The 14,617-nt window shown below is 42.3% G+C and overlaps 1 protein-coding gene across 1 annotated transcript in view; it reads left to right on the forward strand.

Annotated features, from left to right (window-relative positions):
* fto (FTO alpha-ketoglutarate dependent dioxygenase) overlaps positions 1 to 14,617 on the forward strand; it is a 220,929-nt gene that overhangs the window by 49,589 nt on the left and 156,723 nt on the right. Inside the window, 4 exon segments of the mRNA XM_072671498.1 lie at positions 2,713 to 2,792; positions 3,711 to 3,764; positions 3,766 to 3,855; positions 13,731 to 13,850. Coding sequence (XP_072527599.1) covers positions 2,713 to 2,792; positions 3,711 to 3,764; positions 3,766 to 3,855; positions 13,731 to 13,850 — 344 coding nt within the window.

Raw genomic sequence — 14,617 nt, forward strand, 5'->3', positions numbered from 1 at the left:
CATAGTTACACTGTGCAGAACAAAGGCTGCCAGCGGGACTCCTTCAAGACTTGTGTGTTCGGGGGAGTTTTAGGGTCACGTTTTAGTACTTCTGTCCTAGGCTGGAGGCCGAAGCGAGCGAGAAGAAGGGATCCAGACCGTTTGATTTGTTGAACAAGGGGTTTTAGACTTTCTCATAGTTACATAGTGCACAACAAAGGCTGCCAGTGGGAGCCCTTTAAGACTTTGAGTTTCAGGGGAGTTCGAAAGGCACGTTTTTAGTCCTTGCGTGCTAGGCTGAAGGCCTAAGAGAGAGTGTGGAAGGGGTCCAGCAGTTTTGAGCTGTTGAACAAGTGCAGAAATAGAAAAGAAAGAGTGATCTCTGTTTCTTATCTTATTATACTGCTTTTTTTTTTAAATATTGAAACACTACTTCAGTAGGACCGGACCAAGGGGGTGCAAAGGGGTGGAAATTTAAGGTGCTTAAAGTAAAGATGCTACAAAGAGTTCTATAAGTGTTAGACCCATATTTGGTTCCATAAATAACCATTTTTGTTTTCTCTCTATCTTACAATTTGGTGCCGCCAGTTAACCCACCCTTTCATAACTCCCCCTAGCACTGGCAATGCTCACCTCCTCTTTTCAAACCGCCGCTGACGTGGCATTGCCAGGCAACCGACACAACCAGAGAAAAGCATCAGGTCCCTGTGTTGGCTAACACTGCTTAATTGTGCGTGAGAAGAGAGAGTGTCATCTACCCACCTGGACAGTGCACAGCCAATGTGCCATCTCTGACTCCGTCCACTGATGGCAAAGCAGCATGGCTTGAGATTCAAATTCGCGACCCCTGGGCCATAGTGGCAGAGCATTAGGCTGCTGAGCCTTGCCCCAAAAGGCTTCCTCTATGGCATCATTGTAGCACCTTAATTTTTAAGAGTGTAGCCTCCTTACACACTGTACAGCATTCTGTTGGCACAATCATGCAAAGTTGTTTATCATACATTGGCAACACTTCATTGAAGGGCAGCTTTCATAAGGTGAGACAACATCTACATAAGCCTTTCTTGACAGCTCACCTAAACCTTAGATTTCAGAGCTATTAACACTGAGGTTCACTTACTTTTTCTAGCCTGCACTGTGGACGTTTACTTAATATGCTCAATAAAAGAATGAACATGAACAGTGCAACATGTTGTGGGTTAATAGTTTAGCTAGATTGTGTTTGTCTATAATTGTGACTAATAGTGACTTAGAGAACCGTCAGACCACATTTTATTGGTGAATATGTTTGTAGACGCCGCGTATTAGAGCACATGCAGTAGAATCCAGATGTTAGTCTGAGCTGGAAGTTGTTAGACATCATTCAGCAAATTAACTAATTAATGATGAATGTAGAGGCAATTAAGAATAAATTAGAAGGAGTGTTAATATATTTTGCTGCATATGTCAACAAATGATCCTAGTACAGAAACAAGTTTAAAAAAGAAATGATTGAATATATAAATACAGGCAAGGCAGGTTACTGCTTTTTTTTTTTGCTGCATTAACTGCATATAAACATGCTTAGTAAACAACTTATAAAGTAATCTCTTAATCCCTTAATTAGAGTAATGAACATTTAAAAAAAACATTGCAGACTTCTGATGTTTCTTTTGTATCTAAGTCGTTCTGAATGAAGAATGTGATCTAATATTTGCCATATTCTAATTCAGGGGGCAGAGTTGTTTTAATTTTTTCACGTAATTTGAAAAGGCCAGCTGTTCTTTACATTGTTTCAGAATCTCATGTCGAGTGGAATAAAAGGAATGATCCAGAGTTATTTTAACACAATTGACTTCTATTGAAAGTTCTTTATGTCTTCCTTAAAGTTGCTGTTTTGGTGATGCAAGGTTTTGTTTTTGCAGTAATAATTTTAGACATAAAATCATTATGTCATTCTGATCCAAATAAATAGTAGCAGTGTTAGCATGTGGATGATTTTATGGAGAATTCACTGTTGATTGTGTTTTTGTACACATTCGTATTTTTTTTTTTCCCCCATTTTCTTCCCAATTTACTTCATTTCAATGAACTAGGACCACCTCATTACATGATGCTACCAGTGCTCAGAGGGCGAGGGCTAATATGTGCTTCCTCTGAGTCACATAAAGCTAGCCAACCACATCTTTCAAACTGCTGCTAACACGAGGTCACTGGACAGAACACCACTTGGTTACATCAGCAGTGAGTGATGGAGGAGAGGCAGGGCCATCCTACCCACCCAGAAAGTGTGAGGCCAGGGACCACCAGGGACTCACCTGGCAATCTCCTTATAATAGAGCCAGCACTTAGACAGCTGTGCCACTCACGATCCCCACAATACCAATTTTAAGCTGTTGAAAATTCTGTTAATGGGTATTAATGGGTTAAAGTATAGGCCACATAATAAAAAATATATATCTAGAGTTTTTTCATATTTCTGCTGACACTTTCGAACACTATTCGTACATTCTGTGTGAAGTGATCAGAAGATGCATACCTTGAAAATCTCCAAGTCATACAGTTAGAACAACCTATGTTTGCTTCCTAAATTCTCTGTGCACTTCAGCCACTGTATGAATATTAATAGGCCTGTAAATATAATCTGCGCTACTCTTTCTGAGAGTTTAAAACATCAACAAAACATTTGCTTTGTCTTGGGAATAGAGTTTCCTGTCTCTAATTAATGTGGGTGTGTATGTGTGTGTTGTGCAGATGACCTGAACAGGACACACCAGCATTGTGTTCTGGCGGGGGACACAGCCAGATTCAGCTCAACACACAGAGTCGCACAGGTGAGGCATGTGTTTGCCCCTGCATCATTCTGTTCAGTTTTACATGCAAATAAAGGTGCTACAAAAGGTTCTTTGATTGATACCATAAAAGAAGCATAAGCAATAGGATGTAGCATTTTCACCTTAAAATAACAACTTCAAATTAGGTTGATGCTCCAGTGACCTGCAACAGGGAGAATAGTGCCTCTATCACTGCTACTATGGACTCAGCACGCCAGAAACTGCACAATGTAACTTTGGAGAAACAGGCAGGACAGTGGTCTTAAGATCTGTGTAGTACTGTGTAACTCTTGTCTTATTTTTGTACAATCTTGTAATACTAATCTACTGCGACAGTACACGTGCTTCTTTCACTTTCAGTGACGGGTTTTAGGGGTAACCCAAAGCTCGGATTATACTTATACTGATTGTAAGGGGAGATACCAAATCTCCATAGTGCTGCTTTAAAGGAGTTGATGTAAAGACTCCTTACCAGTTTAATGGTTCCTCATGCTCACACTCCTTTTTTAAAAAATGGTTCTTCTATGGCCCCCACCAACCCTTTGTAGCTTTATTTAAGAGTTTGTCCCTACTTATGACCTTCAGAATCAAAAATACTTTATTGATCCCAGGACGTAAATTATAGTTGTTACAGTTGTAACTGTTTGCGTAAGAATAAATACTCTATCAAATAAAATAAATTCAGAACAAAGAGAGAAAACATTTATTCATATAATTTATATATGTACATTTTTTTTCTCTCTTTGTTCTAAATTATCTTTTAACCCTTGTAACTCATTGATAAAGTCTTTCATGTTCACTGCATTTTTTACATTGAAACGGTGGACAAATGCCAGAACTGAAATGACAGAACCATCAGAAACCGTCATTTTTTTAAGAATGCCGCTGTTATTAAAGTTGAGCTTTTTCCTCATCCAGTGTTCAACAGGCACCTTGGAGTACATTCAGAAACGCTGTTCTGAAGCTCTGGAGAAACCTACACACAGATCCTGAGACCGGCACCAAAAGTCTACACTCTCTACTCCCTTCTACTCTTCAGCACATAGAAGACATCCACAATGAGGTGAGAGTTTTTTTAAAGGGGCCATAGAATGCATTCATTAAGTAATGTTTGGTGTTTTGTAATAGTAAGTAGCTCATTTTTTTTGGGTGGGTACTGGCTGGGTAACAACCCTTCTGCGGCTCTCTTCCCTCTACCCCCTGGCCGTCTCATAGATAAACTGCACTTGCAGTTTATCTTTTTTTTTAGCGTTCCTTTCATATTCTCCCGAAGTTGCCACAGAGGTCGGGAGTATCTGATTGTAAAATATAGAATTTAAAATTAGTTTTAAATTAATTGTCCATTCATAATTATTCATTACATATGATATATACTAATAAATAATGTTATATTTAGTAATATATTTAAAATATAACATTGCATTTACATTCACCTGCCTTATTACTGGGATATTGGCCCCTTTTATTGCTTTTATAAATACAATTTGACATGTTTTTTACAAGAATTATAAAAATAATTTCAATTAAATAAAAAAAATATACATAGTGTGTGGCATAAGTATTCACTCCTTTTACAGTGACTGGCCTACATGCAACATATCTAATGGTCAACGGTCCAAGCAACTGCTGCTAGTAGTCTCAAAATTGGTGAAATGGAGATCACCTAAGTGCAGTGAGTGTGTCTCAGTTGATTGTAGTATTAAGACACCTGTCTGGAAAGGTTCAGTCACTGGTTAATCAGTATCCCTGACTACAAATAAACCCTTGAAGGCAAATGGACACCCCGGGCAACTCTAGGAAAAGATCATCGAAGAATGGACACAAAAAGTCACAGAACATCCCCCTGGAGTTCAGCTAAATCCATCATTAAGAAATGGCACATGTGTAAACCTGCCTAGAGCAGGTCGTCCTCACAAGCAGAGTGACCGTGCATGATTGAGACTAGAGTGGGAGGCCACACATAATTTACTCTTGCTAAATTCTTGTTAAAAAAAAAAAAAATCATATATTTAATTATAATGAATAAGGGGAGGCTGATGGTCATTAAATTGTACTGTTTTTGGTATATAAACCCACACAAATATAATAAGTTGGCTTCAGGAACAAAATACTAGTCCAGAGTAGAGTATTGGCTTTTCTTTTAACATTGTATGCTTCATATCCCCAGAAGCCAATAAATTTAGGCTTTTTCCTGTTTCCTGGAAGGCAATATATTACAGTATGTGTATACTCAAGACATGATTCTTCCCCTTACAAATCTTCAGGAGTGTTTAATGTACAGTGTTATTGCCTCAGACATCCAATTTGTCTTTATGCAAAAGATTCATGTCTGAACTTTTCCTCCCTCTCTATTGTACATGGTGTTCTCCCAGATTGCACTTGTTCCATGATGTAAATACAGGCTCTAAACATGCTGTACTCAGTCAGTGACGAATAGGATGCTTCGCACGCTGTACATATGCATTGGGCACATGCCTAAATGCGGGTTTCGAGGGTTAAGGCAGAGAAAACCTCACGCCGACAGAAGCTAAAATAGTCCACCTCTGTCCTCTGCCCCCACCCACCAGTGTGTGTATATGCTCGAGTGTGTGCAAACACATGTGCGTATTCATTTCCATTAATATGAGCCTGCGTGAGCCAGAGCGCCCGCCTCACACCATGACCGACGAGGTGGCCGGAAGGTTGTTTTAAGGTTGTGCGTACCATTAATTATTCAAACAGCGAACAATGGATCTTTCCAAGGGCCTTTCCATCACTCAGCCCCCACGGAGGCTGCTGTTCTAACCCCAGCTCCCCTGGATTACCAGCCTAGCTTCCTTCCTTTTCCACCAGCCTTTTATGGAAAACTCAACACCACGCATCCAGCTTCCTCTGGGGTGAGGCACCGGCCGCGCACACACACACACCCCGCCCCACACACATACACACGCTCCTGATTGATTGGGCCTATTTGTTTTGAAGTTGTCCGTGAGGGCCCGAGCGAACAGTTCAATGATGTATTGTTGTTTTGAGTTATTTATTACCGTGGCCCAGTTTTTGCACGTCGGGCCGAGCGGTCTTGTTTGACATGTTCGACCACGTCGAGAACAATATCCATGGCTGCGATGAAGATCCGAACGGCTGCTTTTGGGTATTTCTACAAAGGATGGGAGTGGAATTGTATGAGCTGTAAGCCCCCGGAAAATATTTGAAAAATTTGACGATAAAGAGACAGATTTTACAAATGACGATACTGATATCAAAGAAGAGCAAAGAAAAGCAAAGGTCTAGAGTTGCTCATAATCTTGACTAAGTTTAAGTAGTCATTTACTGAAGTTTGTAGTGAGTAAAGTGTATTCACAGCAGTCTAACAGTAAGCAGTGTGAGCGAGTGTCCATGACAAAGCCACATCACTCCCATTATAATTAGTGAAGCTGTCGATACCAACCGGGGTGAGGTTCCACTTCAACAAATACTGCAGTTAAGGCAGCCACCTTTCATCAAAACACAATCAAACTAGCCAAAACAGATGAGGAATTCAGATGAGTTGGAGACAAGAGAGCCGTATGACCCTTCCTCTAGTTCACAATAAGGAAATTGTAACTCTGGATAAACTGTTGGGATGTTGGAAAGTTTCAGGTTGTGATACTAACATTTTGTCTGCTTTAAGCTACTCATATTGCATTTAAATTTGTTGTGCAAATGTGCAGCTAAATATCATAATTCTATGAACAGATTTACAACTAACATTAAAGCAACATTATGTAGCATTTTTACCTTGAAATAACTGCTTCAAAATCATGTTCGTGTTCCAATGACTTATCATATTGAGAATAGCATCTCTATTATTGCTACTCTGGGCTCGACACACTGCTTCACTGCACACTTTAACTTTGGTGAAGCGGCATGAAAACACCTGCCAGAACTGCGTAATGCTATGTAACCGAGTCATATTCGTGTAAAGTCCTGTAATATCGCTTCTTTCACTTTCAGTGATGATGCTGTGTAGCTCAGCCTGTCCAGAAGTGCATTTGTAAAGTGTGTTCTTTAGTTGTGGGTCAAACACCCGAAGTACACTTTTGGTTCAGAAGCAATGCCAGCTTTTTGCAAACTGCTGCTTTAAGACATTTCCAATTTGTAGTTCATGTCTGGAGCTGTTAGCCGAAAGGTCCTTAGTTTGTTTAAGTTTTGAATTTATGCACAACCTCAATGCTACTAGTACGGACATCCTTCAGGCGTTGCAGCCCCTGCAGCGTTTCCTAAGCCCCTTGCGATCAACGGCCCAAGAGAAAAAGAAAGACATTGTGGATTCTAAGCAGGATTCTGACTGAGAGAGTGTGTTCACATTCAGTCATTCCTCATTACAAAATTCAGACATTTTCAAAGCAACATCTAAACAAGCCTGATGCATTTTGGAAACAAGTCCTGTTTGCTAATGAAGTTAAACGATGACTTTAATGGCCACAATTACATGAAAATAATACCTCTCCAACTGTTAAGCACAGGGGGGTGCTTGTGTTGCAGCCAGTGGCACGTGTAAGTTTGTGTAAGCATGTGACTGATTCTGTGTGAATGTCTAAGTTTTGATTGTATATGTGTGTGCTTTTAATGCAATGTCTGTGTGTATGTATGAGAGAGAGAGAGAGAGAGAGAGAGAGAGAGAGAGAGAGAGAGAGAGAGAGAGAGAGAGAGAGAGAGAGAGAGTTTGCAGAGCAAACACTAAAGGCTGGCCTTTATTGATTGAGCCCAGTTCAGGAGGTTGTGGGTAAATTGATTGGACGTGCTGGGAGAGGTGTGTGTGTGTGTGTGTGAGAGAGAGAGAAAGAGAGAGAGAGAGAGTAGAAAGACCTTAGCCCATTTGAGCTATAATGTGCTGTGTCGCTATGATAGCAGGTCACTGCGTTGTGCACATCTGGTCACTGACAGAGCTAATATGCAGTTAGCTCTTCCTTTACAGATAGAGAGAGAGACAGTGAGGGACTGAGAGAGAGAGAGATCTGTCATTCACAATCTGCCTTCACATGCTCATTAGATGGCCCCATGTACATAATTACTAGTGCCCACCTGACGTGAACATTTTGTTGTGAATACTGATCCTTTAAAGGTGATTAAAATGTACGTTATATGTCTAAATGTTTGTGGACACCCCTTCTAATGAATAAAAGCAGTATAGCTATTGGCACTATGCCTAATTCCAAGCGTGGGCTAGCGGGGTATAAAGCCCCCCAGATAACAAGCCCATGTGGGGCCTGTATGGGTAGCCCAACAGGGAGCCAGAAAGTTTTGCCCACAGCTTCCATATAGGCCCCACATAGGCATGCTCACCTGGATCATTGATGGGACCAGGAGGGGTTAAACGTGGGCCCCATCTGGGTTGTACAATAGCACCTGGGCCTTAGATGGGACCCATGTGAGATTAAGGTAGGCTTTACCGATGGGGCCAGTTTGGGAAGCCCAACATCTAGCCCATGTTCTACCCATGTGAGCTCTGCATGAGCATGTTGGCTGGGCCTCCAGCATTAAGCTGTAGAGCAGTGGAACTACATTCTCTGGAACGATGGAGCTCCATCCAATACTGTTGGGATGGAAGAGTCGGGGATGAGGTGGGCTAGTGATCATTCAACATCATGACCTCACAAAATACTCTTGTCACTGAATGCAATCACTTCCTCACAGCATTGCTCCAAAATCTAATAAAAAGCCTTCCCTGGACAGTAGACAGTCATGCCAAACTTTTTTAATACCCTTGATTTTGGAAGCAAAAAAATATATGAGCAATGTCCCAATACTTTTGTCCATTTAGTGTATATGGAGAACAAATGAAAAAAGCTTCATTAGCTTTAACTCAGTGGTCTCCAACCCTCCTCCTGAAGATCTACCTTCCTACACGTTTCCTATCCAAACCAAATCCATCACTACCGTCAACCATGGAACAGGAAAAGGTCCCTCAAAGAATTGGTTTAAAAATTGTGTCCCATTGTGTCCCATTGTCCCTACTTATATTTTTTTATTCCACTTGTCTCTAATTATAACTTGGAACTTATGTTCATGTGCAACATGTAGGCCAGCAACTCCTTAGAGGTAGATCTGCTAGCACATGAAGGCAGAATGCGTCCTCCTGTTCGTTTTTACTCTCTGCTTCTCTACCTGTGCAGGTGGCATTTGCTCACAGTCCCTGGAAATGCCAGATGCTCCGTCTCCCTCTTTGTGCCCGCTGCAGGCCCGCTCTGCAGGAAAGCGCCCTCCATGTCGCCTCAAAGCTGCCTGCGCAGCCTGTGTTCTCCCAGCAAAAGGACAGACAGACAATCAGAGCAGGAGGGTGGGACGGACACAGGGACGACAGCTAGCATTTGTAGCCTCGGGCTTCTGTGGGTCGCTGCCCAGCAGTGGGTGCGGGACTAAAGCTAGTGGAGGTTTGAACGTGCTCAAAGCGTAGCATTTCTTTGAAGAGGGGCCGCACTGAGGGGACTGAAATCTGTCCAGTTAAACCGCTTGTAATCTCCATGTATGGGGCTGTTGTCTGTTACTAAGGCACTATGATTTTTTGTTGTTGTTGTTGTTGTTATCCAGTTTTAATCCACACCTTAGGCCAAATTCTCCGGACTGCAAGCCCGGTCAAGAGTTTAAACACACATGTTTATTGTAAAGGCTTATTCTTGAATGTTTGAAGGAGTAGTTCAGCAAAAACGTCGAATGAACATGGTTTATCACCTAGTTCAGATGCATTCGATCAGTTGAGTCATGCTCGGTTTCTAAAGTTTGCTTCTTTAATTTAGGACGGGAGATGCTAGGCTAATGTTGCTAAAAAACTACTGGTTTTAAATTGAAATCTTACTTTTGCCAATACACACCAAAAAACCCACTACTTCAGTCTGTTCAAAACGTATGTCGGGAGCACAGCCATTGCTGTGGTGCCCTGGGAGCAGGTGAGGGAAGTGGCATCCCTCAAACCACAACCCTGTCATCAATTACCCGGTGTTCTAACTGCTGTGCCACCAAGTGGCAGTTCCTCAGCTTGGTAAAAAAAACATTTAAGGATGACTCTAAATGGAACCTTGGTTCTATAGCAGCATGTATGTAGCATCAGAAAAGGTTCTGTTGTTGTCACAAGCAAATTAAGCCCTCTTTCTGTATAATATGGACCCCTTTTTTGCTTGGTTTGGTATTGAAAAGAATGTAAGGATTCATTTAAGCATCTGCATAGTTCTTTGGGTTGTCATGGTTCTATATAAAACCGTTGCCTTTCCTAAGAACCCGTTAAGTAGCCTATTTAAGAGTATAACTGGAAAAGCAGCATTGCCCTGCATTGCCCTAAGGCATAAACAGCATCTTGGAGTGTAATAAGCTGGAAGGCTCTAATGAATTGTGGGGGAATAAAGTGCTATCATTGAATTTGTATCAGTGTCTTGGGTTTATAGTGCTGCACCTGGGCCTGGTGAGCGCAGCCTAGTAAGCTGGATTTAGGCCTACTGTCTGAAATCTGTAAAAACAACCCTCCTGTTATCAATAGCCTGGTACTCTAACCTACCACCACATAAGGGTTCTTCAGCTTGTAAAAAAAAAAAACTCTATATGGAACCTTGGTTCTATGTAGTATGTATGTAGCATCAGAAAGGTTTTGTGATTGTTACACGTCAAATAAGCCCTTTTTCAGTATTATGTAGACCCCTTCTTTTGGAAAAAAAGGCATTTGACCCTTTTTGCAGCTATATTAACCATCTACAATAGGTATGGGGGAGAATTTAGCATTCATTTAAGCGTCTGTATACTGATATAAAACCATTGCCTTTCCTAAGAACCCTCATTTAAGGACCCTATTTACAAGCAAAACTGGAGAAGCAGCCCTTAGACATTAACAGCATCTTGGAGTGTAATAAGCTGGAAGGCTCTAATGAATTGTGGAGGAATAAAGTGCTATCATTGGATTTGTATCAGTGTCTTGGGTTTACAGTGCTGCACCTGTGCCTGGTGAGCGCAGGCTGGTAAGCTGGATGTAGGCCTACTGTCTGAAAACTGTAAACAAAGCAACACTTCAGGAGAATAAAAGCCATCGTGTTGCCAGGCCTTTGTTCCTGGGTTTAAACTCCACCGTAGCATGTCAAACTACGTGTGTTATGTTGACGTTGGATGGAGCTGCAAGCGGTGTGTGTGTGTGTGTGTGTGTGTGTGTTCTGAGGTTCATTTCGGCGCTTTGCTTTGTTGAGTGTTAGTGGGAGGGCAGGTTTGAGTTGCTCGCATTCACATTTGAGGCAGTGTGAGACAGGCAGACACCTAAACACACACACACAAACACACATACATGCATACACAGACACACACCTGGCTTCTCTAAGCATCCTTAGGAGGATTAAAACATCACTTCAAACGAGGGAAAATGATGGGAGACTCCCGGAGGAAAGGTGAGGAGGCTCTATCGATCCCCAAAGGGAGAAAGAGAGAGAGAGAGAGAGAAGAAAGAGAGAGAGAGGAGTCCAAAACGAGGAAGAGGAGGAGAGCGAGGTAGCGGGAGGTGTGTGTTGCCGCAGGGAGAGGGTGTGTGAGGTGTTTGTGCGCGCGTGTGATAAACCGTTATGTCTCTCATGGGTGACACAAAGCAGGAAAATAAAACAAAAAACACAACAACAGAAAACAACAGCAAATGCAGATGTTCCACCCCCCCCCACCCCCCCAACACCAATCCCATCCCATCCCATCACCGTGACACAGTTTTGATCAGGACCAAACAAACAACAGAAACACCTGCATTAAAAGCAAACAGCAAACTGCCTGTGTGTGTGTGTGTGTGTGTGTGTGTGTGTGTGTGTGTGTGTGTGTGTGTGTGTGTGTGTGTGTGTGTGTGTGTGCTTGTACTGCTAGATTTGTTGGGACTCAATGGAAGATTCAGTTGTTTTCTTTGGTAGATTATTAACCATACAGGAAGCTGTTATTATCATACCAGGTCCCTTAGTGTTAGCCTAGTGTACACTATATGTCCAAATATTTGTGAACATCCCTTCCAGTGAATGCATTCAGCTACTTTAATTAAGTCCCAATGCTGACTCAGATGTGCACAGGCGTACATGCAACACAGCTTGTCTAGTCCCTGTGCAGAAGTACTGCCAATAGAATAGGACTCTCTGGAGCAGATAAACATGAACATGTTGGCACCATGCCTAATGCCAGGCGTGGGCTAGAAGGGTATAAAGCCCCCCAGCATTGAGCTGTGGAGCTATGGAACAGTGTTCTCTGGAATGATGGATGGTGCTCCATCCAATACTTTTGGGATGGATGAGGTGGGGTGGAGAACATCCAACATTCTGACCTCTCTAACACTCTTATCACTGAATGCAACCAGATCCTCACAGCAATGCTCCATCCCTGGACAATAGAGACAGTTACTCCAGCAAAAACGGGAGATTCTTTATATATATTTTTCGTAAGAAACAAATAAGCAGGTGTCCCAAAACTTTTGTCCATGTACATTGTAGTGTACATCTCCACCTTTGTCCTGTTTTGCTCCTGTATTACTGATAAGAATGTGGTCTTGAGGCTCTGTCTGGAGATTTGGTCTGCTAAAGGTAGACATATAATCTGTGCATACCTAGGCCTGTGTTTGTGTGGGTCTGACCATAATGTCCATTTTCAGACTGTGATTGCTCTCAATCTCACACATGCCCAGTGACCTTCCTCCCTCTCTTTATTCCCTGCCCCCAGCGCTCACTGGGCTCTCAGGACAAAAAGGCCTACACACACATTCACACACAAGTGAGCTTGATCTTCTTAAGTAGGTGCAGACTCAGCCAAGGACAGAGAGAACTAGTCAGGTATGACAAGGACAATTTTGACCAGCGACTGCCGTTTGCTCACAGCCGGGCCGCTGAGCACACTTGGCTGCCGTTTGTCGACGTGCTTTTAACACCTCTAACATGTGTAAGCAGGTTACTTTGGGTGTGCCTCGTGTACAAGGTTGGATTCCATCACCTGGCTTTCCAGGTGCAATTCTGAACAACTGTGATTATGCATGTCCTTCAGCTGTGCCCTTTGCTAGCTTGCTAGCCAAACCACAAGCTGTTATATAAATGTCCCTCCATGTTCGCTGCAGAGGTCAGCAGTGGCTAGTACGTGTGTTATGTGACATATACTGTACTCAAATGAATTTGGTTGCTAATCTCTATAAAATGGGTTGGTTCAACTCTTAGACTGCTCCTCACATTTGAATTTGCCTTTTATTTTGGACCAAAAGTGCATTAAAAGAGAGAACTACAGCCTGAAATACACCAAACAGCCAAAATATTAGTACCACTGACTAATAAGACTAGGTGCTGCTACAACAGATTTGACCATTCGAGGCATGGACTCCATACGATTTCTGAAGGCGTCCTGTTATTTTTGGCACCAAATCATTAGCAGCTAACTTTTAAGTCCTGTAAGTTGTGAGGTGGGGTCTCCATGGATCACATCAGTGAGCCTTAGGTGCCCATGACCCTGTTGCCAGTTTACCAGTTGTCCTTTTTTGGAGCACTTTTGATAGATACTGACCACTGCATACCCCACAAGATCTGTCCGATATTTTGAAGATGTTTTGACCCAGTCGTATAACCATCACAATTTGACCTTTGTTAAAGTAGCTCAGATCGTCGTTGACTAGGCCTAGCAGTGCTTTTGCTAGTGGTCTGGGTGTATGTGCATTTTGGGGGGCATAAATAAAATGATCCAGGCATTGAGCTGTGGAGCAGTGGAACTCTGGAGTTCTCTGGAATGATGGGTGGTGCTTCAATCCCTGTACAGTAGAGGCAATTACTCCAACAAAAACCAGATACTCTTTTTTTTTTTTTTTTTTTTTTTTAGATCCCCTTGATTTCTGAATAAACAATGAATGAGCAGGTGTCTCAATACTTTTGTCCATATAGCGTATGTTGGCTAAGCAAAGCCTAGTTTGAAGTGACGTAAGTATTTATACATGTGTTCTGTTGTTGACAGGTGGAGTTTGAATGGCTAAGGCAGTATTGGTTCCAGGGCCGGCGCTATGCTCGGTTCTGCAGCTGGTGGAGCAAACCCATGGAGTGCCTGGAGACGGACTGGAAGGAGATGGAGAGGATGGTAAGACCTCAGATTACAGTGCTTAGGCTGTTGGAGGTATGATTTATTATGTGTAATACCCACCACAACGAGAAGGGAAATTAAATAGTGAGAACTGAGGGGGGGTTTACAAGGCTTGAAGGATCTGCACAGGAGATGCTGAGGTCTTTGAACAGAGTGGACTGCTGTTGTATTCAAATATTGAATAAATACACAGAAAAACACCAGATCACATCAATTTAAACTCACAATACACTGTAAATCAACTTCTAGCCTCTTCCAGTTTCTACTCATGAAAAGACAGGGTTAACCCCTTAATACCCAGAGGCTTATTTCACACTAAGGATACTGTATAACTCAGTAACTACAGGGACTTCTGTAGAAACTGGTGGGGCTATTCTATGGTACTCTCGGCCCGTCTGCGGCACGTAGGCTTTTTAAGAGGTTAATCGCTTCGCTTCAAGTGAAGGATGCACATCAAACCAACCCAGTAAGCTCGAAATTCCATGAGTAACTGTATTGCAGACAGTGTATTTAAAGCAGCCTGGTTTCAAACAGTAGTGTTTCACTCAGGAGGCATTTTTATGGCATTATTCTCCAGTACAGTGGCCTCAGATCTAACATGTATTATTGCACAAAACGACTTTCACATCACTGTGTGTGGTTTTGAGTCATAGCCTGAATGGGAACAAACGGCCGTTGATATTAGTCTGAAGGGCCTGATGAGTCAGCTACCACTGCAGTGTTGACACGCTTACAGAATCATGGTCTTTTGAACATCCAAAGCT

Source organism: Salminus brasiliensis, chromosome 25, assembly GCF_030463535.1.
Source record: "Salminus brasiliensis chromosome 25, fSalBra1.hap2, whole genome shotgun sequence".
In the NCBI taxonomy this organism is placed as follows: domain Eukaryota; kingdom Metazoa; phylum Chordata; class Actinopteri; order Characiformes; family Bryconidae; genus Salminus; species Salminus brasiliensis.